Here is a 25,272-nt window from a genome sequence, read left to right on the forward strand (position 1 = left end):
TGGCACAGAGTAGGAGCTCAAAAAATAGCTGCTAATATTTTCCCAGCCCGAGAGCACAGGTCATTAATCTGGGGATGCAGGGACCCCAGGAATCTGAGAAAGCCTGCCGTTTCTCCCCCCCGGGAAAGTGTAGATCTACAAATGTGACACCATTTCTGGGGCTCTGAGCTGTGTGGTTGGTGTCCTTGGAGGAAGACCATGCATCTATCCCTGGTGTTACCCCCTTGGCACAGGCTTCCTTCTCGAGCCTGGGGTCCTGGTTTCTCTATGCAGGCAGCAAGCTCTACTGTGCATCTGAGCCCCAGGCTGGCTCCCAGGGGAAAACACGGCTTGCAGACTCTGGTGCAGTAATTTGAGCTGCAGTCTCCCCATCGCCCAGCCCCACGCATGTCCCACTTTCCTTCCCAGGCAGCCTGGAGCTAGAGCAGATGATGTCAGAGGTCTTCTTTGAAACCCCCCCGGGGTGCCAAACCCCAGCCTCCTGCTGACTTCCCCGTTCCATCGGGAACTGACCCAGAACACAGCAACTCATTCCTGACCTTCTCTCCTCCTGCCCCATCTTATTAGCACACACACAGGCCTGCCTTCTGGAACCTGATGAAAATGGCTCAGGGGTGCAGGAGAGAGGAGGGAGAGCCCACCACCAATTTTTTCCAGGCATCTTTCCCCACGTGTGTCGTCTCTTCACCCTTTGTCTTCTCCCACCTCCCAAATTGCATGCAAGCCACGAGTTTGGTTAGTCTGCCCAGGCCTGAGCATCTGAAATTAAATAAATAAATAGAAATAAATCAGCAGACCTTTCATTCCGGGTCCCTCTTCTGGTCACGTCTGTCCCCTTGGCTCTAAGTACTTTAAGAGGAAGCACCGGGTATGAGTGGAAACACAACTGCCCCGGCTTGGGTAGAATTTACTGTTCAACGTACAGCTCTAGCAAGACAGAAGCCGCCACTTCCAGCTCCTGCAGCTCCTCAAGAGGCGGACGGCTTATCTGGGGACAATTAACCACAGCTGGGCCTCCAGAAGCATGCCCTCTCCCGGCCCAGTGCATCCAGCTTGATTCTGGGGGCTGTTTTCAGAAAAGAAAAGAAAAGAAAAAAAAAAGCCTTACTAACTGGCTCTTGGGGGAATATATTTTTGTAAAGGCGTTGCTCTCTCTGGCAAACCTGGGTCTTGGGTGCGGGGACTAATCATCATCAAAGAGGGACAAGGGGACCAGACCCCCTGCCTCGGACACCCCTCACCCCCACCCCCACTTGTACCTCCCCAGGCTTTGTGGTGCTCATTTGACTTCTAAGTGTCAAAATGCTAAAAAATAAAAATTTAAAAAATCCCACAGGATGCAGAGTGTTGTTTTTTAAGACCAAGATATTCATCAAAAGCTCTTTTATTTGTAATTCATATCTTGACTATGTGGCAAAAACCTAAACCACTCATGCCCATGGTATTTAAGACTAAGAGTTGTTCCTGTATCTGTTAGGAATTGCTTTAAGCTGTTAAGTAACCAAGGACTGAAATAATAGTCATTGAACACAAGATAAAAATTTATTTCTGTCCCATGTAAACAAAACCCAAGCAATAGCCCTGGGCTCCAAAGTGCCATCAGTGACTCAGACTCCTTTTCTCTTTCTTCTCCACCACCCTCTTGCACAGTTTCCATTCTCAACGTCACCTCAAGGTCCAAGGTGACTGCTGGAGCTCCAGCCATCACATCTGTAGTCCAGGCAGGAAACTAGAGGAAGGGCTGTTTGTCTGCTTTGTCTTTCCTCCAAACCTTATTGCCTTACATTTTCTTGATTCCTCCCTAGCTGCAAGGGAGGCTGAGGTATATGGTCTCTTAGCTGTACACCGTTTCCCAGAATAAAAACAGGATCTTGTTAGTAAGTGGGCTGTCAACCAGCAGTTTCTCCCCCGGTTCCCATGAACACGTAGACCTGGGATGGAAGCCCATCCTACCACCTACCCGTTTGATAAATACTCAGTGTGGTGGCAGGCTGGACTGGCCTGGTTTTGGCCACGCCCAGTCAGGTCCATACTTGGAAAGTCTGCATGAAGAAGTCCAGGAGGAGAATGGTTCTAGAACCCACAGGGTCTTTGCTATCTGCTGCGGAGGGAAGCACAGCTGTCCTGCACACACACCTGCCGCCCCAGCCCTCAGGCAGTGGGAGCAAACCCAATCCAGACCCTTACCCCGCATGCTGAACGGAAGGAAGCAGCCAGGCTGCATGTATGAACGTGACGTGCAGAGAAGCAGAGAGCCCGGTGTGGGGAGAGCAGAGTAAGGGGCCCTGGTCTCTGGGGCTGGAGTCTGGGACGGGGGTGGGGGGAACCTCCCAAGCAGCCTATGGAAGGACAGTCCTGTTCCAGAGTGACTTGATAAGTTGTCACCACAGTCAGGACGTAGCTTAGTCAAAGAGGAGCTGGGACCCATCCCGCCCAAAGACCAGGGGTGACTCAGGTGTGTCCTGGGTGAACTGGATGAACTGGGATGTCCAGTCTCCCCGCCTGCACTGGACATGGGGCTTGACCTAAGCGATCCCCGAGTGCTCTGCAGGTTACTGAGGGGGCAAAAGTGGAACACCTCTGCCAACGATGAAATAATCATAATTTTATAAAGGCTGAAAACAAGGAAATGGAGAGATTTTAATGCAAGAAAAATAATAGCATGGCACAGTTCCCCCTGCGCCCCAACTGTCCTGCCTGGGAAGGTGTATCTGGTGTGTTCCAAGGGCTGGCGGGTGCCCTGGTGTTCAGGGTCCCTGCCTACAAGGAGGACACCTGTTCCACGCGTTACATTCATCTCCTGTTCCGGCTTCCGTGGGGCCGCTGGCCTCCGGCCTGGCGTCGGGTCCTTCGGGAGACCCTGCCTCCCTGCTGGTGCCGTGGGGCCAGGTCAGCCCCGGGGGGCATAAACCCGTCCCGTCCCCACTGGAGAGTGTCTGTCCCCTCAGCTGCGTCTGTCCCGGGGCTCCCTGGTGGGAGGTGGCCCGTGACCAGGAGGACCGAGCCCCCTCACCCCCCGGCACTGCCCGCTGGGGTCCGGACACCCTGGGAGCTGCGCTCGGACTCCGGGGGCCCCCTCACAGCTGGCCCTCGTCCACCCAGATGGTCTTGCGTTGCTCCTCGCTGATCTTGTCTTTGAGGACCCGGAGCAGCTCCTCCACGCTGCCCCACATGTCGGCCTCCACCGTGGCGTACAGGCAGGGCAGGGCCTCCAGCTCCTTCTCCTTCAGCCGGCACAGCCGCAGGAACTCCTCCTCTGTCTCTGGCCGTGGCAGCATCTTTCTGTGGGCAGAGGGCAGGGGCGGGGAAGGGACACACACACACAGGGCGCTGTGGGAGCTGCACGGCAGCCCAGGCCAGGGGACCATCTGTCCCCGGGCTGGGCGGGGGGAGCCTTGGGGTGGGGGTCAGGGGGTGCTGTGCCACTTGACCTCCCCTGCCCACTCCACAGCCACCCCCTGCCGCCTTCCAGCACTCCACCGTGCCATGGGCCCCGTTATTCTGGTCCCTGCAGAAATCCCAAGAGGTGGGGCTTAAAAAAATCTTTTAATTTTTTTCCTTTAGTTTACTTAAAAATTTTTTTTTTCCCATCTTTCAGAGCTAGTTGATGGACCGCGCAGGGGAGCTACGCTGCTTAGTCTTATATAATCATGGTCACACACACGTAAAAGTTCCCGTCCTGACCGCTGTTACAGAGCACAGGCCGGTAGTGTTACGTCTCTTCATGTCACCGTGCCACCGAGCTCCAGAACTTTCTCATCCTGCGAAACTGAGCCGCACATCTGCGAACACGCTAACTCCCCCTCACCCTCCCCGGCCTCTGGGGTCACCATCGACTCGTCTGCGACTCGTCCGGGGGCCTAGAGTAAGTGGAATCGTGCAGTATTTGCCCCTTGTGCCCGGCTTGTTTCACGGAGCTTGGTGTCGTCGACGTTCATCCCTGTTGTCACTGGTGCCAGAACGTTCTTCCTTTCTAAGGCTGCATCACAGCTGTGAGCTGTTCCGGAGATGATGCTTTGGGTTCCTCCGGGCAGGGTGCCCTGGCGTGGAACCACTGGGTCATGCGGCCATCCCGCGAGGACCCTCCGGGCCGCCATCTTCGGCAGTGGCCGTGTGCTCCCATGTCCCCGCCTGCAGCGTGTGAGGCTTCCCCTGAGCCTCGCCATCACGAGGCCATCTCGGGTTTCCGGACAGCACCCATCACAATGTGTATGCGGTGGCGAGGTGGGGATTTTGGTCTTGTGTGCTCATTCGTGGGTTCCTCGGGGCCAGGCACTTAGTAGGTGCACTGGAAGAATTTGGTGGAAGAGGCCAGTGGCCTCACTACCTCTTCTCACTTGCAGCTGTGTATGTGTGGGAGAACTGGGGTTAGGGATAGCACTGCCTGATGGCCAGGTGCCAAACCCCACAGCCAACCTGCCACAAATACCACGGGCTTGACCTTGAACATGGATTCAGACCTTTCCTCATCGCCTGCAAAAGAGGATTGGGTTCCAGCTCTCGCCCAGGTGGTCCTAACCCCTGTCTCTACACAGCACGGGAAGGAGCATTTTACGTCCTGTTAGATCATGTCAAATGGCGTGGTCTGGACCCCACAGCTGTGAGATGGCTCTCCCCGTTACAGTCCAGCACATGGTCTCTTGCCGCTGTCCCTGCCTCGAGGTCTGGGCTCTTCTCCCTCAGCACCTGCCCTGCTTGCCTTCGCAGCCCGAGGGCTGCTCCAATGTCAGCTTCCCTTCCCCAGCTGCCTGCAGCCTGCATCCATTCCCCCTGGTCCTCGTCCCTCTGGACGTGCTCTGGGTATTATTTTCTCCGTTGCTAGAGGCTGGGGGTCAAGTCTGCTTTGGATGGCAGCCAGGCACAGCCAGGCACCCTAAACAGAGAGCAGGGGGACCAAGTGCCCAGTGGTTCTAAGTGGCAACCCCAGAGGTATGGCAAGGAGGGAGGGGCTGCAGGAAGCCCGGCGGTAGGGGTCTCTGAGCTCTACCTGAACCTCTTGATATTCTTCTCTGACACCCGAATGAAGAGCACGATGGGGTAGATCCTGGATTTGATCAAGTCCCTGGTACAGCTGATCCCGGCCTCCAGCAGACAGTGTTTGTCCTGCAAGCACAGCGGCCAGTGGTCAGTAGCTCCTCCAGCCCCTCTGGGTAGCGGGGGCGGGGCCCATGGTGTAGGGTCAGGCTCTGCGGGACAGGGATAGGGGCGAGAGAGCCCTGAGCGCCCCCAGCGGCACCAGGGAACCAGGTGAAGCCTGACCCCTGCTTGTTGGCACACTTGGTCCCACAAGGCTATGCACAGCAGTGAGTGCTGCCAGGACACAGGCATCGAGCCCGAGGGGAAGCAGGAGGCATGAGTGAGTTTTAATGAAAAGCAAAATCAGCTTCAGGAACACCTGCTACCCCTTTCTGCTTACGAAGGCGTTGGTGGTTCTATCAAGGGTAGAAAACCCCCGAAAAGTGAGGTGGGGCTGGACAGTCCCGGGAGCATCTGCAAGGCGTGATTCTCTGGCACCGAGAAGCTCACTGCTTCTGAAGAAGGACAATCTCCGTGTGACCCCTCAGTCACCATCCACTGCAGAGCTGACACCCTACATGCTAGGGCAGCACTCAACAGTTAGCTTTGCTTTGGAAAGGGCCCCGGAAGGAGAAAGAACTCAATGCTTGGGGCCAATAAGGACCATATTGTCTGGCTGCCGAAGATTCTAGAATGCATGCAGATACTTCTCTAGTTGCTACCAACTTCCCTCTGAGGGGAATAGAACTCCTGGTGCCCACTTGTTCTCTCTGCCTGTCTCTCTGACCCACACGCCCTGTCTTTGGCCCTTGTTCTCACAAACAGGCACACGACCCTGGGCGAAGTGAATTGGGAAGACCAGGGCCAGGGAGCCATCAGAAATAGAAGGTGGCTTCAAACTGTCAACGTGCATGTCAGACCCCAGAGAATGAGGGTGTGTGGAGAGGAACATGGGGCAGAAGAGAAAAGGAGAAGGAGGAGGTTTGCCCACAGGGAGATCAGAGCAACTCTGTACCCCACCCTTGTCCACGGCTGAGGCCGCCTTACAAATATCACTGGTGGTCTCACCCCATCCAACCCCCAACTCCACCTCACCTTGGCGGCCACAGCTTCGATGTTGGCGGGAACAATACATTCAAAAGTGTTGGGGTTCTTCTCCCGGGAGTAGATGATGGTCTCTGTCTTCTGCTTCCTGAGGAACTCGTCTCTGGTGACAACGTCTGCGGACAGAGGGCCAGTCCTGAGGGCAGCACAAACCTCCCCTTTCTGGGCTCAACAGAACACTACCTTGATCCCCTTCGGGCCACGTTTAAATGAACCCTAGCTCCTGTACTAGACTGTGAGGCTTCTCAAGGGCAAGGTCAAGGGCTTCTTTACACTTCCCACAGCATCCCACAGAAGAGCTGGCTGGTAAATTCTCAGCATTAAGTTTCATTGGACAAAGTAGCTCAGACACTGAAGTGCAATACTGGTGAGTTGTCTATCGTGAAGGATGGACAACTGTCCACCCACCCAACCTTTCAGCCATCCATCCATCAAACCAACCATCCAACCAACCATCCATCCATCCTTCCATCCACCCAACCATCCACCCATCCAACCATCCAACCATCCATCCATCCATCTATCCATCTATTCATCTACCCATCCACCATCCATCCATTCACCCATGCAACCAATCATCCATCCATCCATCCACCCATCCATTCATCCACTCACCCATCCATGCTTCCATCTACACATCCACACATGCAACCATCTATCCATCCACTTACTATCTATCCATTCATCCATCCATCTACTCATCCACCCACCTGTTCAACCATTCATCCAACCACCTACTCACTCACCCATCCAACCGGCCATCTGTCCGTCTAACCATCCCTCCACGAATCTACCCATCCATCTAACCGTCCATCCACCCAGCTATCCATCCACCTACCTATCTAACCATCCACCCCACCTCCAGCTATCCATCTATCTCTCTACCCATCCACCAATACACCCGTTCATCTATGTACTCATCCAACTACCCACCCATTCATCCATCCCCCCACCTTCCCTCCATCCATCCGCCCATCCCTGAAGTTAATTTTTGTTGAAATTTATCATTTATTGAAAATCTAAGAATCAGTCATTAGAATAAAAATATGCTAAACACATAGCTGTTGTTGTACTTGAGAACCTATGACACAGCTGGGGAGAAGAATGCGGGATACAGGAAGCTACGAAACAATTTAGTAGGCACAGTGATGGGCTATTTACTGTGGCAGCAGTGAGGAGGTCTGGAGGGAATAGAGGAAGAGGCAGGCTTCCTGGAAGAGGAGGTATATACTGGAGACCCAACTCACTGCTGGGTGACCATGAACACATCTTTAATCTCTCAACCTCAGGTTCTCCATTTATGAAAGGAGAGGGTAGAGTCAGTCCAGGACTGGAATTCCTTGCTCAGACCCAGGCTGGCCGGGGCAGCCCACACTAGCCCGCGGATTTGGCGTGTTCGCTACATTGTGCACTGGAAGTGAGTGGGAGAGCCAGCATGGGAGGGGCCAAAGGTGATTTTGGGGGAGGGAGGCCCCCCCTACAGTGCCCAAGCTGCCTGGCTGTGAATGCACCAAAGGGAAGACAGAGCACATTTGTAGGATTCAGAGCGGCTAAGTGGGCTTTTTAAATCGGCTTTCTACCTAATCTCGTATTGCCAGGGAGGAAGCCTCAGGCAGGAGTGAGGTCCTCTTCCCAGAGCCTCCCTGAAGAGTGTGTGAGGTTCCCAGATAGGCAGGCAGAGCCGGGGGTTGCACACCCTTGAAAGGTTCCTACACCTGAAGCTGGGCTTGGGAGGGCCTTGGAGACATGCAGACCCTGTTGAGAAAGGTGGGGGTTGTCGCGGCAGCTGCAGGACTCAATGAGCTGTCTGCACCCGCCTGCTCCATGTCGGGGGGGCTAAGAACCTGGAACCCATGCTGTCCTTGGCCCCAGGGTAGCCGCTGGCCATCCATGAGCTTCTAACTTCTAGAAGAAGTGGCCACTATTATCCTAGTTCTGCAGCAGAAGGAACAGAGAGCTTGATACCCTGCCCCAAATAAACAGCTGGGAGCGATGGGAAGGGCAGAACCTAACCCAGAGACCACTCGCCTCAAGGAACATGCTCATTCCCACCAACCACACTGTCTGCCGAGGCCCTCCCGGCATAGAGGGTCTAAACCATGGGGTGGGCACTGGGGGTGCAGCCTCTCACTTCCCACTGAGCCGGGCATCCAGGGAGAGCTCAGGGTCATCAGTGCCAGCATGCAGGAGAAGCCTGCGTGTGGCACTGCGTCCCGGGAATCAGCAGGGAGGTCTGCTCCCACTCAGGCCATCCCCCCAGTGTTAGGGCTTACTGATGAATGCAGGTGGCAAAAAGCAGGAGAGAATGCTCGTGATATCTGGACCCCACCCTGTGATGGTTCTGAACGTTCCCGGACCCAGACCCACATGAGAAACCCACACGAGGTCTGCAGAAAGGACCCCTGGTGGATGGATACGGCCGCTTGGGTCGCAGGGATGGGACTCTGCAAGCAGCAGGAGCACGGATGGGTCTCAAAAACATTAGGTGGGGTGAAGGGAGCCAGTTACAAGGGATTCTACATTGCATGGTCCTGTTTGTAGAAGAGTCTAGAAAATGCAAACCAATGTGTGATGGCAAACAGATCAGCAGCGCCTGGGGCAGGGGGTGGAGGGGAACCCGAGGGGATGCAATGTCCTGTCTCCTGCTCGTGGTTGGGTTGTGGGGTGCAGACACCCGCCCAGACTCATTCAAGGGCACGTTGAAAATGGGGGCATGTTGCTGTATGTAAACTGCACCTCTGAGGGCGAACCCAAAACCTGGAGGTCTGCACGTCACATCCACTAGCACGACTGCTGTTAAGGCACAGGACCAGTGTCGGTGAGGTAGACACAGAGGGGACTGTCCCTCGGCCTTAACGAGAAAGGACGTGCTGCTACCGGCTACCAAGGGGTCGGACCTCAAGGACACGATGCTGAGTGACTGAAGACAGAGGCCAAGGGACAGACACCGGATGACTTCCCTCACATGAGGCCCGCAGAGAAGTCAGATCTACACAGACAAAGAGTAACATGGGCACCCGGGGCTTGGGGTGGGCACTGAGGGTTTAGTGGGGACAGAGTTTCATTTTAAGAAGATGAAAAAGTTCTGCAAATATGGTATACTTAACAGACCTGCACTGGACACCCTGAAGCTGTTGAAGTGGTAAATTTTATGTTACGTGTATTTTATTATAACAAATGCCCCGCTGGACATGTGACTTTCAGTTGATACGGGGGTCCCAGATGGCCACGAATTAAATACAGATGATGCTAAGGACGACTGTAGTTTGCAGTCAGGATTGGGGCTCAGCCCTCTGTTATCGGGTGTCTGACCATGGTCCCCTAGCCACATCAAGGACACGGGCGCCCTAGTGATGAGGGATGGCTCGGCTCTTACCTAAGGGGCCGGAGTGGGCACCCCAAGTCCCGTCCTCTAACTGACCCTGTGCCCTTCATCCCGAACCCTTGGTGTGAATGGTGAAGGGGAGGTTCCCTGCTCTGGGGTCACGGGGAACTCCGAGGGGGCTGCCACAGCGACAGGGACCGTGACTCTACCTCCCTGTGCACACCGGGCCAGGAGGGAGCATGGCCCTTCCATCTGCTCTCTTGCCCACCCCTGTACCTGACCTGGTGGAGGAGGTGGCCCCGGGATGCGCTCCTGGCCGGTGGGGCGCACTCACCTGGCTTGCACATGGTGAACTCCATCGCACCCCCAGAGTTGAGCAGTTTCTGCACCAGAGCCTTGGCTAGCATGGTGGGCGTGAAGAGGACGGGCCGGCGGCGCTCACAGTGCAATGAGTGCACCGGGCTGTAGGGGATCAGGCTGAGGTTCTTGCTGAGCTCACTCTCGGGGTCCATCTCTGGGAGGGGACAGGGAAGAGCCAGCAGTGAGACCCCGGCCTGCCCGCTGGGGTGCAGGGCACGGAGGGCCTGGGAGCCTCTTTGACCCCACGGGGTCTGCAGGAACCAAGATGTCCCTTGGCCATCTGGGAGTGTTTACGAAGTAACCCAGGGCCTGGCCCTGCTCTGGGCAGCTGGGGCCATGGCCCTGCCTCCTGGTGCCTGCTTTCAGGGAGGTGGTGGCGGCTGGAGGCAGGTCAGAGGCCTGTAATGAGCCCCACCGCTCTGGGCGGCAGTGCTGAGCTCTCAAGAAGGGAGTGGGAGCAGGATGGGCAAGGATGGCTTTTCTGAGGACAGTCGGGGACTGCGGCCAGTGCTTAGAGAAGGAGCCAGGTGAGAAGAGCTGGAGCAAGAGCTATCCCTGAAGGGGAGGGTGGATGGGGGGTGCAGAAGGAGAGTGAGGGGCCGTCAGGAGCGGACGAGGGGGCTTGGGTGGGAAGGGCCGGCCAAGAGGGGCTTGGGGCTTATTTCAGGAGCTCTGGGAAGCCACCAGGGCCAAAGGCAGGGGATGATGTGGCCTCCCTTCTGCCTTTTCTAGCCTCTCTGGCTGGTGTGTGGGGAGTGGCCCAGAGATGGCCTGGGGCAGCTCCAGGAACCACAGCCCCAGAAACCGGCGGCTTGTCCTTTCCTTGGTCCCCTGACCTGGCTGTCAGAGGGCCAGTCTGGAGGGGAGCCCAGGCCCTCCTGCCATCTGTGCCTGGGCCACCTGGCCCCATGAGGGCAGCTGGGAAGGCTGGCTCGCCATCAGTCCCCTTCCACAGGGGCCCGTGCAGCCGGGGACCCCGGGCGGGCTTGGTAAATGGCAAGAAGCATGCAGTGGGGAGAGAAATCAATAAGTGAACACTTCACAGCAAACAGCTCCAATTAACATGGGCATCTGGGCTCCAACCAACGCTAGCGAGTGTTTGTGAGGGGTGAGCCTGGCGGGACGCCCTCCTCTCCCACCCCTGCCGGCAGGCTGTGTGCGCCACGGGGCCAAGGCCAGGCAAGTCCCCTGGCAGCTCCTCCCAGGGTGGAACCTGTTTCGAGGGAGTGTGTGTACCAGACCCCTGGTGGGGAGCCACAGGACCTGCCCGGACCCCCGGAAGCCCCCATGCCAGCAAGAGGTAGGGAGGGGCCAGGTTTCCTCCTGCTTCTCAGTCAAGAGCTAGGTGGCATCCAGGAACGTCATACCTTCCTGCTTCTCGGTCAAGAGCTTGGTGGCATCCAGGGATGTCTGGGTCAGGCTCCCCAGGGGGCTCCCCGAGACGATGCGGACTCGCTCATTGCTGTTCATTCTCTTGTACTTGTTCTCGGACCTGCTGACGAACTGGAGGACAGGGGCGGGGCTGGTGGGCCTTGTTTCTAACCGGACTGAGCTGCCGCCACCAGGCTTGGGGAGACCTCTGGTAGGACCCCAGCTCTTCCCAGGGACTGGGGTCAGTCACATTCTCCCGTGAAGATAGGAGACACTTAGCAGGCTGGAAGGGTCCTTGAGCGATTTTGGACATCACTGCTAAGTAAGTAAGCAAACAAAGGCTGACTCTCCTCCCTAATCAGGCTTGAAGCCTGCCGAGGGGTATGGTGCAGGTGGGGTGCACGGGGAGTCCCTCTGGCAATCCCATGTGCATTCCTGGGGAGCCATGGGTGGAAGGTCCCTGGCTGGGAGCCCCCACCTGGTCGGCGTGGGCAGGACAGCTCCATCTCCCATGACACTGTTCTCCACAGTCCCTGCCTCAGTTTCTCCAAGTGCTCTGGGCGTACCCGCCTTGTACAATTCAGAGTTGAGCCCTGGAGGGTGGAGAGGGATTCCTCCATGGTGGACACAGACTCTAAATTCCCACCGACTGTCTGAGCTGCTTTGATCTCTCCATACCCTCCTGCAGCAGGAAGAAAAATCCAGGGAGCTGAGATCTCAGTTGGGCTCTGTCGTTCACCGGCCCTTGGGCCTAGGGGTACCCAAGGTTTATGACTTTTGCATGAGATGTGGGCAGTGACATGGGCAGGACTGTGTGGTCTCACGTGGTCCTGCCTTTAAGAGTAGCTCAGACTCTCCAGGGCTCCTTCTACCTCCCTAAGTATCTCTCTGGTACCTGTCTGCATCTACCTGGTTTCAGGGTCACACCGCTGGGTGTGACCTGGGTTTCCTATGTTCTCACACTAGGATGGAGCAAGTGGAGTGACATACCAGCTCCGCTGGGGTCTGACTAGCATGGTACCAACGCAGGGACACCCTTGTGGGACCACACCTTAACCTTCCTCCCTTAGCTCTTGTCAGCAGGGCTGATAAGGCTGCAGAGGATGCTTCTGCATTTATGTGAAATCCCTTCTGAAGCTATCACCTACTGTGCTACTCAATGTCCTTGTAAAAGGATTCATGCAAAATAAAATCCATTTTAGAATTAAACATAAGGGAAACATTTTCCTGGTCCCAGAGAACTAAAATGTTTCTGGGATCAGATAAGATTTAAAGAATCTGCACCTTTCCCTTTTTCCCTTGGCTGCCATGATGCTCAGAGATAAATTTCATGCATGATCAGAGGGATGAAACTGACCTAGACACCTGTGATGTCTGTTTTTTTGGGTCTTGATTCACTGTTTCTGATCTATTAATATTTGAATAGCTAAGTTATTTAAAATCTTCTAGCCTTAACTTCCTCCCATCTTTTATGCAAGTGACATTGTTTCCAACAGGTGCAGAGACTATCCACTGACCTGTCACTGTGAGGGCACGATGGGAGGGGAAACGTGAGGCACTGGGGAAAGTTTCGAGTGGTATACAAACGCAGAGCGCAGTTATTTTGATCAGGTCTTCTCTTCTCGGCAGCAAGAGGGCACAGACATAGCCAAACACGATTGCAAAGTCAATAGGCGCTCTGGGGCATTTTACCTGAAGGAGCTGGCCAAAAAGGAAACTTGCTCGAGAGAGGCGGGGACTGACCCGGGGGTCACTGGTGGAAAGTGGCTCTTCGGGCTGAAGGGTGTTCTGAAATCAGTTATCAGTCAGTCAGACTTGCTGGGCTCGGCAGGATGCGAGAGCCCATGGAGGCAGGCCACTGAGAACCAGGGACGTGTCCTCCAGCCCCCTTGGTATGAAGGGGAGAAGCATTAGTCGTGGAATCAAGGCATTCCAGATGGAGAGCAAGCTTGGAGGGTCAGAGGGGCCTTGTTCTAGCGGAGACTAGAGATGCAGGGGAAAGGCTGTGTCCCTGCTGGGGAAGGTCCCCAAGGGCAGGACTCCTCCTGGAGGGGCTGTCCCATTCCCAAGGAACCAAAGTCCCTATAGCCCATCACCCTTGAGATTAGTGGCTCCTGTGTCCGCCTTCTCCAAACCGCCCCTGGGTGGGAGGTGTCCGATGGCAGGGCACAGGGGTACCTACCCGGAGCGCCCTTAGGGTGTGGTGGGTGTTGTCTGTCTCTTCTCGGTTTCCCCTGTGCATCAGACGCTGTAACTTGACCAGGAGAAGTTGCTGGGCTCTGGGGGAAACGGGAGAGGAGGGCAGAACCTCAGGGCCAGGCCTGCCCCTAGGCAGGGGGAGCTCTGGGGCTCAGGGGCCACCCCAGGGAGGACATGATGCCAGGCAGCTCAGTTTGAGCCCCGCGGCCAGGGCTGACCATGGCAAATCCCTCCTCCGAGCCCTGGGAGGGGGTGTCTGCAGGTGCTGACCTTACAGGGCCGGCCTGAGTGACCACTGGAGTCTGCAGGTGCTTAACCAACACCTGCCGTGTCTAACGGATGCACTATGGCTGTCTAATTACGTGAGGATGTCAGGGAGGTGGCCTGTGGCAGCACTCACCATGACTAGCCAAAGAGCATAAAATCGAAAGCCCCATAGCATTCCCCGGCAATGGCTGAAGGATGGTTTCCCGGGCGTGAGTGAAGCAACAAGACTCAAGGGAGAAACACCCATGGGCGGCTGGGGAGCTTCAGGAGGAGGAGGGAATGGGGGGGGCTCACTGGTCAGCAGGCGCCAGTTCCCCGGTGAGCCCCTCTGCTGGGTGGCAGCCCCTTCTTCCCCTCCCTTGCCCCGGCACCAGCTCTGTCCTCACCGGCTGTAGCTGGGTATGGTGCCCACGTCCAGGTCGTGTTTCGTGAAAGGGTCGACCCGCGCGCACAGCCACTCGTGCCTGTCCTGGTACATGGTGTCGATGACATGCACGATGTCATCACACTTCAGGGACAGGGAGCAGGCGTCCAGCTGACTGGAGATGTTCAGGTTCAGCCGGATGTAGAAGGAGTCCCCCGAGGTGATGAGACCCTCCTCCATGTCCTTCAGCAGCTTCCGGTACCCTGTGCAAGGAGAGAAGGTCAAGGACGCGGGGGCTGTCCGCCGGCGAAGGGCTTCCCGCTGCCAAGATCCTCCAGGCACAAATTCCCTCCTTGCTGCCCCTGGGGATGCACCCAAGTGGCGCATGCCTCTTAGAGCTTGCAGGGACTCCCCCGTGTCCTGTGCGGGTTTCCTTCTTTGTCTTGGCTGCCAAGAAACTCGCAGCTAAGTTGTGTGCCAAGTTGCAACAAGTCTGGGACCTCCGCTATGACGCCCTCCACACTTTCATTTAGCTCTTCTGCTGTGTGCGCAGCTGCACTGTTCCCAGGGTTTGGCTGTGACATGTCGCTCTGCTGGGAGCAGTTTCATACGTATCTTTTGAGGACACACGCTCTCGTTTCTCCTGGCTGTACTCACGGAAGTGCAATCACTAGGTCCTTGATTATCTACACACGTAGCTGTCCAGACACCACCCAAAGGTCTTCCCAAGTGGTAGGACCACACTGTGTGCTGTTTTAACCTTATCTAATGCCACTGTCCTCTACAGTATGTGTGTACAAATCCCTCTGGACGAAAGCAGGGCATAAACCTCGAATACAATAAATCCAGCAAACTGAATGTCTATAACATAAATCCATAATGCAAATCCCTAAATCAGACCACCCCCGTCCCCCGCAGAGCTGCCTAACCCAGTAGAAGCTATAAACCGTTCTAAGAGTCAGGCTCTGTGTGTCGTCACCACACGCACTGGGGGAGGCTTGAACCTGCCAGCAGGGCTGTCTGGTCAATGTTTCTGGAGAAGCCAGATCTGGCTGGTCGGGTCCTTCCAGCTCCCCAGGGCGCCCCTGGGCAGAGTTAACGCCCATCGCTATATGAGCTCTCTGCTGACTCAGAGAAAAGCCCTACAGACCCTCCTAGGCGGGACCTTTCTGACCCTGAATTCTGGACCACAGAGCTTCAACTCAGGGGACTGCTGGCCAGTGGGCAGGGTGCTGCCCAGAGACTTTCTGCTGGGCTGGAAAGCTGGGCTGGGAAGAGGGAAGGAGACTGCCCGCGTGAGGAGGAGGAGGCTTGAGCTGCTGGTCCCTGTGTGTGGGGACAGAGCCGTCACAGTCATCTTCCCCAGCAACCAGCCACTGCCGGGAAGGAGTGCACGCTAGCAGGGGGCAGTGGGGAGCGGCTAGAGAGAAAGTGGTTATTTATTCTCTGTTGAAACATTCATGAGTCCTAGTGGTTAAAAATAAGATCCAGCTGCAGAGACAATCACGCAGGAAAAATAACCCAGAGGTGAGAATGGGCGCTTAGTCTTTGGAAACTGCAAGGTGGAGCCTGGTGCTCACTGCCCAGGACTCGTAGCCCAGGAAGAGGAGCCAGGATCGCAGCCCTGCTGGGGCCAGATGACAAGAGAGGGAGGCCTTCTGGAGATGGTCCTGGAGCCTCGACCACGGAGCAGAAGGCATGGCCAAGACTGTGGCTTGGTGGCCCTGCTGGTGCCGGGGCGGCCAGCCTGGAGTCCCTGCCTCCATTGGGGCCAGGAAGTAAGCTTCCACTGGGCAGGGAGAGGGGTGAGGCAGGCCAGGCAGGGAGCAGGCTGTCAGCCAGAGGCCCCTGCTTCCTCCTGCCCGGTCCGGCTGTCTGCATGTGGCCAAACAGGCTGTCTACACTGAGATATCCCAGGGTTCCCATTCACCTGCCCTCCCCTGCCTGCTAGGGTCCCGTCAGACCCTCCCGATGGGGCTGCGACCAGCTCGCTCCTCCCACTGAATGTGGAGGCCGCTTATCCAGGGCCCTACCCACACGGGTGCGCTGCTGGCCGTGGCCGTGCACAGGTGGGCGTGGCGGCCTTACCTTCCTGGTTGAGCTTGTAGTGCAGGGTGATTGGGCCGCTGCATCTCTGGATGGTCCAGTGCACCTCCTCCTTTGTGCACGTGTCCAGGGGGACACTCTGCCGCTCGCCTTTGATGCAGCCTTCCACCTGGGTATCAGAGACACACTGTTCTTCTGGGGTCCACGGGCGGGAGGGGCTACAGGGGTGAGGCTGCCCGGCCGGGGAAACAAAAGCCCCTCTCCCCAAAGTGTGACCAGCTCAAGGTCACCAAGAGTCAAGGAAGTGGCCCACTTAAACTCATCTGCCTCCCCGTGGGCTGATGTGTGTGCACAGGTGTGTGTGCATACGAGCTCCAGACACAGGCACACGCACATGCACACACACGGGGGCCTTTGGAGAGAACTGGGCTGACGGGCTGCAGGCCTGCCCCCCTCCTGCTCCCTCCTGCGGGTGCGTGTGCCCTCTGTGAGCACAGGTGTGGAAGGAGTGGGGAAAGCCCTGGGCCCTACTCTGGCTGTGCTGCCACCTCCCCCGGCCCCCGGCCCCTCACCAGCAGCAGCTCGTGGCCCTCACGGAGGCCCGCCTTCTCGGCTAGGGAGCCCGGCTTGACGGCGTGGACAAAACTGCCTCGTGTGTTGCCCCCGAGCAGGGTCAGCTGTGAGGTGAGACTGTCGCTGTTCAGCGTGGTGTGCTGCACCGACGGCCCGGGACCCCGCACGTGCCCCACGGACGTGACAGATGGCCGGAAGGGTCTGGGTCAGGGAAGGGAGCGGTGGTTAGGATATGCCCCACGGTAGGCCTCCAAGGGTAGGGTCCCCTCCCACGGGCTGCAGTGCTGCAGGAGAAGCCACCTGGGCTGGGAGGTGTAACTGGCACTCGTGGGATGGGGGGAACCCAGAGGTGAGAATGGGAGCTTAGATTTCGGGAACTGGAAGACGGAGCCCGGTGCTCACTGCCCAGGAGTCACAGCCAAGGAGGAGGAGCAGGGTCCCATCGCTGTCCCCCCCAGCCCGTGGCCACGGCCACACTGAGCTCTCCCACTGGACGTCTGTGCCAACGGGCTGCTCAGCTCCTCCTCGAACACCGGGGAGTGGACGGCTGCCGTCGGCACCGGTCACCAGGCTTCCCGCCTCTCAGGTGGGGTGGGGGCCCGATGGACATCAAGGGCTGCCCCCTTGCCTCTCTGGGGGGCCCTGGACAGGCCCCTTCCTCTCTGGGCCTGATCGGGGTCCGGGGAAATGCTTTCCGGCTCTGGGACCCTCTGAGCCTAGAATCCAGGGGAGCTGGATGGTCCTATTTTGGGAGATCTAGGGGTTGGCAGGCTTTACCCTGCGGTCCCCTCGGCCGTCCCCTCCCCCAGCTCTGGCTCCCCTTTCCCGCCACCGGGGTACCTTTCTAAAGAGAACTTCCTAAACATGAGGTTGACTTGCTCCAAGTCGTAGGCATCCAGACCCTCAGACTGGTGGGAGGAGGAGGAGGAGTGGATGGACGGGGGTCCGAAGGAGCAGTGCTCGTGACTGTCGTCTGCAAAGGGGCCAGTGTGCTCGTGAGAACCCGCAGAACAGGGAGGGTGGCTCCTGCTGCTCCCCGCCTGCCTCCCAGGAAATTCTCCCACTGGGCCCCGGGCCAGGAGGCTGGCCGTAGACGCTGCACTGAAACTTCTTCCAAAAAACCATGCCCCTGCCTCTGAGGCCCTTCTAATGGGAAGCCCTGCCAGCTACCTGCTTTTTAAGACTCCTGCGTCTATATGTAGGGAAGGGGTCTGCCCTAGCAGAATTGAATTGGGGTCCATCTTTTCATCTCAGGACCACCTTAGGTCTTACATCTGCTGCTTCTAGGCTTGCGGGCTGGGGTGGGACCTGCAGGGCAGACTCTGGATGGAGGACTGACCCCTCTTCCCAACTCAGTGGGACCCCAAGGCCTCAGGAGTCAGACACCCGCTCCCTGCAGCCCAGGCGCCAGAACAGAGGACGTGCAAACCAGCTCTGAGCTGGTAACAAAGGCCTCTGAGCATCGGGAATTTGTCCTGACGCTGCAGAATGCCTTGGATGGCTGCCCAGAATTCTCTTTGGAGCTCTCCCCTTTCCAAAACTCCTTCAATTCTTCTCATTACCCAGCCTCTATGAGGTGCTAACCTCTCTTTAACACTTGATAGCTTCTGATGGTCCCCAATTAGGGAGAGCTGCTAATCCTTCATCGTATCTGCTGGCAGCCTGAACCGCTGAGGGTGTGGGCAAGGTTGGGGGAAGCCCGGGAACGAGAGAGGGCGGCAGGCCCACCTGGGGCCGTGGGGGCCAGCCCGGTGCTTCCGGCGGAGGAGGAGCCGTTGGAGGCATGGGAGCATCTCCAGGAGGCTTCTGGACCCTTCCCACCCATCTGTCTTCTGCCCACCCAGGCAGGTGCTTGGGGTGGGTACATCACAGCCCTACCAGGGGTCAGGCAGTGCAAGGACTCGGGGATGAGTCTTTGTGTCCTGTGCCCCAGGTGTAGTGGGCTGTGGGGGTTCCATGTGCGCTGGCCTAGCCCCCCCCCCCCCATGCCCCGATTGTAAGGGGCTGCAGCTCCCTGGAAACTGAGCCCTCGTTCCCAGCCTTTGCAGAACTTCTTGTAAACCCAGGGAACGTCGCCTCTGTCACAATGGCTCTGCCGTGGGGCCAGTTTAGGACTGCTGCCCACCCTCAGTCTCCCCAGGGCTCGTCTGCCCCACACCTCTAGTCTCAGGGAGGAAGGGAAGGAAAACACTGTCCTCTCAACGTCCACACCGCATGTGGAGCTAGGAGGCGCAGGGCTCTGCCCTGAGCTGGAAGGCCCGGAGTGTGGGTGACACGGTCGTGCCCCGCCAGACGGCAGGCAGCCACCACGCAGGTGTGCCTCTGAGATCCGCCCGGTGCCTACCGTCAAAGTCCAAGACGTCGAACCCGCCACTGTCATTGTCTTCTTCGACTGTGCTGCAAGACACAAGGGAGGCACGGGGAAGGGCAGGTGACCCAAGGAGCTTCCCAGGCTGTGTGCCGTGGTTGAGGGCGGGGGAAGATCCTGGAACGTTCTGGCTCTCTGAGAGGCCTTGGCTTAGAGAGGGCAGCATGGGGGCAGGAGGGGAAGGTGGCCAGAGAGCTGGACGGACCACTGGAAGCAGGGTGTCCCAGGTGGCCGGTGTGAGGAGGCTCATCAAGGGCCGGTCAGCAGCATCCCAACAGCCCCACTGGCTGGTTCCCACTCACTCCCTTCCTGACACAGAGCCTTGAGCACCCACTCGAGCTCAGGCCACCGTGTGGGATGGGCCTACATGGCTGACGGTGCCCTTTACACAAGACAGGACACATGCTCTGAGTTCTAAGCTCCCCACGGCCACGAGGCCCACACCAGGCCGTGGACAGTTCAGGGACATGGATTCCACCCTGCAGGGTGCTGGGTGCTGCCAGACCTTCTGGAAACCACCCAGGGATCTCTAATCCCGAGCCGAGCATGAGATGTCTGATGTCCCGCTGACCCGCAGCATCTGAGTGCCCAGGGAACACCTCCACTGCGGTCTCCCCAGGTGGGGACGGATGGTTTCCCAGAGGTGAGGAAAAGGGAAGGGAAGCAGGAATGGGGAGACTCTTGCTGGGGTCTATGGCTCTTGGCAGGAAAAGCCTGATTTCCACGCGAGCGGGGCAAACCGACGTAGGCTATGGCGTTTGGCAGTTTGCGGAGCGACCCTGGGAAAACCAAGCGCCTTCTCTGAGCCTTGCCTCACCGGTGAACTGGGCAGCGCGAGGCTGGCTCAAGGGCTGAGTGAGTGGGTGTGGAGACTGTGGGGCGCCCTCTGGGCACCCCCCGCCACCTACCTGCGATGAGGCGCGTCTTCCTTATAGCGCCGGAGGATGGAGTCGTTTCCGGGGGGCTCGGCGGTGATGGACATGATGCTGGAGCGGCTTCGGTGGGGCTGCTTTGAAACACAGATGCGCGATGGGGAGCCCTGTGCCTCCGCGGGCACAAATATTACAGATACAGGGGCTCAAATGCACGTGGATGCGTCCCTGCCCCCAACAGGGGCAGGCAAACTGGTTCTCAGCAGTGACCTTGGCCAGAGAAGGCTTGCGCTCAGCCGGGGGCCGCTTAGGGCAACTGTAGCCAGAGTGGGGCGCACATCTGCTCGCACATCTGCTAGCCTTGGGCGGGGGCAGGGAGGCCGCTGGGGCTGAGGGTGGGGCTTGCAAGGTGTGGGTGCAGGGCTGTGCCTTGAACCCTGCTCGGTTGGGTTCCACGGGCCCCGCGGCACCGGGCTTGTAACCCCGACTCTGGAGAGGAAGACCCCGGGGCCTGGTGGTGGCGGCAGCGACAGATGCCCCAAATGGCACGGCTGCTAGAGGATGACCCTTTGAAGGAAGGCCTGCTGGCTCCTGGCAAGGGCTGCCTTAAATAAGAGCTGAGGCTTTTGCCCCCTAGAGCCAGACACAGAAGGCATTTCTTATCAAACCTCTGGGTCCCCCAGGGCCTGATTTTGGAAGCTGAGCTGACAAGGTTCCCAGGGCTTTGCCTCTGGGGTTAGAATTTCTAATCCCACGCCTTCTGCTGCCTGCCTGGGGGGGTTGGGACCCCCAGATTGGGGGGGTAAGGGGGTGAGGAGGGCGGGCTGGGACTGGGGGAAGGGCAGGGAGCCTGGCCTGTGTGGTCTGCGGCTCCAGCTGCTCCAGCAACCCCCCCCCCTCCGGGGCTAGCCCCCCAGGGGCTGCCAGAGGAGCCCAGGACCTGAAGTCCTGGTAGAATTTTCAGCGGCTGCCTGTGTGGTTCCCTACGGCTCCTCGGAGGCCCCTCTCTTCCTCCCACCAAGTGTTAAATTGGGAAAGGAGGCAGCGAGAAGGTGTAAATACATCCTGAGCCGGAGGAAACATCTTTAAATAAACATAAGGAGGGTCTGGGCTGCAGCCCCGGAGTGAGGCTGCTCGCAGGCCCTGGGCAGAGCACAGAGCGCAAAGCAAGGGGGTGGGCCTGCTGCAGCCCACGGAGAGGTGGGGCTGGGGACGGGCTCTGAGCCAGAAGGGGGTGTGCTGGGGACCCGGCTGGCTTACCGTCTTGGAGAAGGAGTTGGTGATGGGCAGGGATCTGGAGGAGCTGGGGCTGGCGTCTGTGCTTTCTTCTTCATGCCCTCGCCCTGTCCCGCGGAGGCAGGAGGCAAAGGGGAAAGGCAGGGGAGAGGGGGTTGAGAGCCCCCCGTGAGCACCGAGCACCTGGGAGCTGGCCTGTCTGGGTGGCCTGTTCTCCTAGGGAGGGTGGGGGGCAGCCTCCTCCCTCCTCTTGTTTCCCCAGCTGTTGGCTCCCGGGAGAGAGTCTCTGGTCTTGCCCACTAGTATGTCTTGCCGCCGCCAGGTCCTGGGCAGCCTGGGACCATGTCCCGTGTCTTGGGACTCAGATGGGGGCCCCACCTGGCGCTCTGTGAAACAGCAGGAAAGGAAGCATGGGTCTGGTAGACTGGAAACCTCCCTGCCCAGGGACCCTATCCTCAAGACGGATCCCACCGTCTCTACCAAACAGGCCGACAGGAGACGGGAGCCAGAGTCCGCGGCCTCCTCCGTAAAGCCCTGGGCGGCCCTCCTGCTCCTCTGGGGGCTGTCTGGGGTTTTGTGCACACTTCTCTCAGCCCTTGCCTTGCTGCACGGGAAAGCCAGCTTTCCCACCCGCCCCCCCAAAGCTTGTGCGTGAATAGTCGGACACACACACACATTGCCCTAGACAGTGGCAAAGGCTAGAGGAGGGTCCGGAAGTTCCGTCATTCTGCTGCCTCTTTTCCCTCTTTGTGGGGTAAACACTCCTTCCACAGGCCTCAGGCCCTTTACACCCCTTTCTGATGAAGACGATTCTAGAGGTACCTGCTCTGGCAAAGAGAGGGGTGGAGGGACCCCTACCTGTGGGCTCCTCCTTCCCCTGCCCCAACCAGACCCGGGAGGGGTGCACATCCTCAGTGTGGAGCTCCTGCCCTCGGACCTTCTGCAGCCCCTCTCCCAGAATTCCCTGCTCTGAGCACTGGAAGGGCAGCACACCAGGCTCCTCCAGTCTGCCCCTGCTCCCTGTTGTGTCCCGAGTGGCCTTCGTGATGGCTCTTTATCCAGCTGTCTTCCATCCTCTCTTGCTTGGGTGTCCAGAGCCACATTCTCCCTCCTCACTGATGGCCCCGTTTCAGAGCACAGGCTCCCACCAAAGGCACCTGGCACACAGCAGATATCGGACTTCCCCGGGCACACCCTCACTAGCCACCTGTCCCCCAAGGGTCACGGTGAGAATGAGGGGCAGGGATCCTGAAGATGCTGTGTCTTGGAGAACCAGGGGCTCACAGCTGGACCCAGACTGCCAGACCAAAAGCCGGGACGGACAGTCGAGCCCGTGTCCTGCTGACAAACCATGAGCTGAAGCGCCAACCCTAGCTAAGGGATCACGGGCTCCGGGCTGACCTCAGTGCGTGTGTGAGCACGTGTGTGCATGTGTGCGCGTGTGTGCCAGACGGGACGTTTCTACATCACAGCTCTATCCCTGTCCCATGACGATGAGCGTTAATTACTACCAGATGCCCCACCACCCCGGGCCTGCAGGCCTCTCTCAGGTTGACTGTGCAGGACAGATCGCCACAATGGGCAAAAAGGAGCGGGAGAGGCAGACGGACAGACAGAGAGGAGAGGAGTCTGGGTGCATACCAACCTTGGAAATCTGAGGCTCGTTTCAGGCTGATGGGGGACTTGGCTCTCTGTAGCTGTGAGAGGGAGGGGAAGACAACAGATAAAGGCGACAAATCAGACAAGGCCTGAGACACCTGTCAGCAGAGTGAGGGAACAGACAGAGGAAGCTTGTGTAGCCTCAGGATACTTGACGGCATGTGATGCCCGTACCCCAGGCTGTGTGGCAGCGGCTTGCACAGAGGGGCCCCCCCCATCCTGGGAGGTGACAACACACGGCTCAGTGGGTATTAGAGCTGACAGTGGAGGCCAGGGAAGGAGCGCATGTGGGTGTGAAGCCCAGCAGAACCAGGTACATGATGCAGATATGGGGAATTTTCCAGAAAGCATGAAGCTTTTGGCTACCCTCGCCCGGCACAAGGTGCTGGTGCTTCCAGGGGGGTGGGGGGTGTTCCACCCTGCGCTGCCCGGCCCTTCTCATGGGAGATGATCTCATGAGCTCATTCCTCCTGGAGAGGGAGCCTCGGACGGCCCTGGACACTGAGCGGAGCGGACAGGAACCCCAGCGGGCCTCTCACAAGCCATTAATGTCAATAAACACGGGATAGACACTCAATACCTATTTGCTGAATAAACGAATGAATTTTGAAATAATGCTTACTTCATTCCGTCTCTAACTTCAGCTACGCGGACGAGAAATGGGAGGTGTGTGAAAGCAGATGGGGGAGAAGCTGGGCCTGGCGGGATTCCCACCGATGGGGCTGGAACAGGGAGAGTCGCATCCAGCCATGTCCCCCAGGGGCCCCGTGGCCGCCTCACCCCCCCGTACCTGGATGCCCTTCAGATTCATCCTGCGTTTGGGGGGGTGGTAGGGCAGAAAGTATCTGCTGTCTTCCGGAGACTCCTCCGAGGTAGACGAGTCGTCAGCTTCCTGCCCGTTGGTCCTGGGGCTGGCGTCCCCAAAGTTCTGAGAGATGATGGCCACTGGCAGGTTCCTAGGCAGACTCTGGGGCAGAGAGAGGTCAGCACCAGTGATGCGGCAGGATGAGCGGCCACCATTGGCGGCTGACCTTCCCAGGGGCCCCAGCTTGAAATTCAGGACGGCCTGTGCATCTCCCTGACCCCTGTGTCCCCCTCTCCCCCTCCCTGATGCCCAGGCTTGTGGTTCTGGCTCTATCCACTTGTCAGCAGCCTCCTGCCCTTGTCTCCCCCTGCTTTGTGGTGTTTGCAGCATCAACAGAATGGCCCCTGGGGCCTGACAAGCTACCTTCACACCCCAAGGGGCAACCCTGGGCCTGAGCTCCAAACACAAAACCTGGCAGCTTGGGCCTTGTCTGTCCGGGTGCTTTCTAGCTACTGCCTCGGGCCCAGCTGCACGGGCAGTCGGTAACTTCCAGCTGCCCTCCCCAAACCACACAACCTTCCTGATGCTTCCTCCAAACCCAAAGCTCTCTGCCTTACTTCCCGGCACAAAATGCATCAGGGTCCCCAAAGAACAACGAAGGGCCTCAGTCCTCAAGCCGACTTGGCCACCTCCTGCCACCCATCCTGGCATGTCTCCTGCCTGTCCCTGCCCACCACCGAACAGGTGGCAGAGCCGCCCAGAGGGACAGTTGTGATTCACAACATGGTGTTGAAATGCCAAGTTCCTGGACAGGTGTCCTCTGAGGGTCTCGCTACAGGTTCCCCAGGCCACGGACCAGGGGTGCCCCCAGCTGCTAGGGTCTGGGCTCCTTCCCTAGTACACGGGAACTGTCATGGTACCTTCCTGGCAGGAGGGCTTGGTGGGCCGGAGCTTACACGCAGAAGGCACTCAGCCCTGCATCTGTGTGCGACCGCACTCCATCGCACAGCTATGACGATGGTAATATCGTCTGCTCCGATGGCAGCGTCCAGAGCCACACCATCCGTAAAGGATGGTGCCCTCACAGGTACCAGGGGCTGCAGTGGGCAGTGGGCACCTGACACCCAGTGACCCTCCACGTGGTGGTGGCGACTTCGACGGGTGGCTGGCAGCCAGCCATGGTCCACGGAGAAGGAGCTGAGGCTGCCTGGTGAAGTCACTTGCCTAAGCAAGTGGCCAAGACAGGGTTTCACCCCGCATTTCTCAAGTTCAAAATTCACCGTCTGTGCAGAGTGGTGTGTGCCTGTGCAGGAGGGTCAAGGACAGTGTGGGGCTGCGGTGTGGGGAGGCCCCCCTCCCCCGGGCTGTAGGTGTGCAGGGCCCTGCCCCGCCCGGCCCCACCTGCTCCAAGCTGCTGCTGTCCTTGGAGAGCCGCCGGAGCTTGCTCTCCAGGTTGACGATGCAGGCTTCCCGCCGGACCATCTCAATCCTCATCTCGTCGTGCTTCTCCTCCAGCTCCCGGATCTGCTTCCTGTACTTGTCCTTCTCGATTAAGCACTGTGAGTACTGGGTCTGGGCTTCGTCCCGGGAATGGAAGGCCTGCGGGATGGGGTGGGGGTGGGGGGTGGGGAGGACAAGGCCACTTTGGTTCTTCACCCTGACCGATCCAAATCAGACCCGGGACGTGCTCTCTGTCTGGACGCCTGC

The 25,272-nt window shown here is 58.3% G+C and overlaps 2 protein-coding genes across 10 annotated transcripts in view; both read right to left on the reverse strand.

The window, feature by feature from the left end:
• Positions 1-1,520: 1,520 nt before the first annotated feature.
• On the reverse strand, positions 1,521-3,077 carry LOC309854233 (uncharacterized protein; the record flags this gene model as incomplete). The annotated part of the gene is given in 2 exon segments (XM_082713062.1): positions 1,521-2,812; positions 2,814-3,077. Coding segments are annotated over 2 exon segments (1,101 nt in total), but the record flags the coding sequence as incomplete, so codon positions are not given.
• The window catches only part of CARD11 (caspase recruitment domain family member 11), a 110,603-nt gene continuing 87,935 nt past the window's right edge, over positions 2,605-25,272 (reverse strand). For 3 of the 9 annotated variants that reach the window (XM_082714187.1, XM_082714184.1, XM_082714188.1), the window contains 17 exons: positions 24,967-25,164; positions 23,551-23,727; positions 22,747-22,798; positions 21,126-21,208; positions 19,902-19,999; positions 18,970-19,022; positions 17,466-17,598; positions 16,625-16,826; positions 16,095-16,221; positions 14,029-14,269; positions 13,359-13,455; positions 12,869-12,964; positions 11,173-11,308; positions 9,780-9,959; positions 6,112-6,236; positions 4,988-5,103; positions 2,605-3,282 (listed from right to left, as the gene is read on the reverse strand). In XM_082714187.1, coding sequence (XP_082570313.1) covers positions 3,078-3,282; positions 4,988-5,103; positions 6,112-6,236; positions 9,780-9,959; positions 11,173-11,308; positions 12,869-12,964; positions 13,359-13,455; positions 14,029-14,269; positions 16,095-16,221; positions 16,625-16,826; positions 17,466-17,598; positions 18,970-19,022; positions 19,902-19,999; positions 21,126-21,208; positions 22,747-22,798; positions 23,551-23,727; positions 24,967-25,164 — 2,319 coding nt within the window. In that variant the 3' untranslated portion in view covers positions 2,605-3,077. Of the gene's footprint in view, positions 3,283-4,987; positions 5,104-6,111; positions 6,237-9,779; positions 9,960-11,172; positions 11,309-12,868; positions 12,965-13,358; positions 13,456-14,028; positions 14,270-16,094; positions 16,222-16,624; positions 16,827-17,465; positions 17,599-18,969; positions 19,023-19,901; positions 20,039-21,125; positions 21,209-22,746; positions 22,799-23,550; positions 23,728-24,966; positions 25,165-25,272 lie in introns of all 9 variants that reach the window. The other 6 variants (XM_082714185.1, XM_082714183.1, XM_082714186.1 and 3 more) reach the window with 2 other exon arrangements.

The sequence above is a fragment of the Mustela nivalis genome, assembly GCF_964662115.1.
Source record: "Mustela nivalis genome assembly, chromosome: 19".
Taxonomy (NCBI): domain Eukaryota; kingdom Metazoa; phylum Chordata; class Mammalia; order Carnivora; family Mustelidae; genus Mustela; species Mustela nivalis.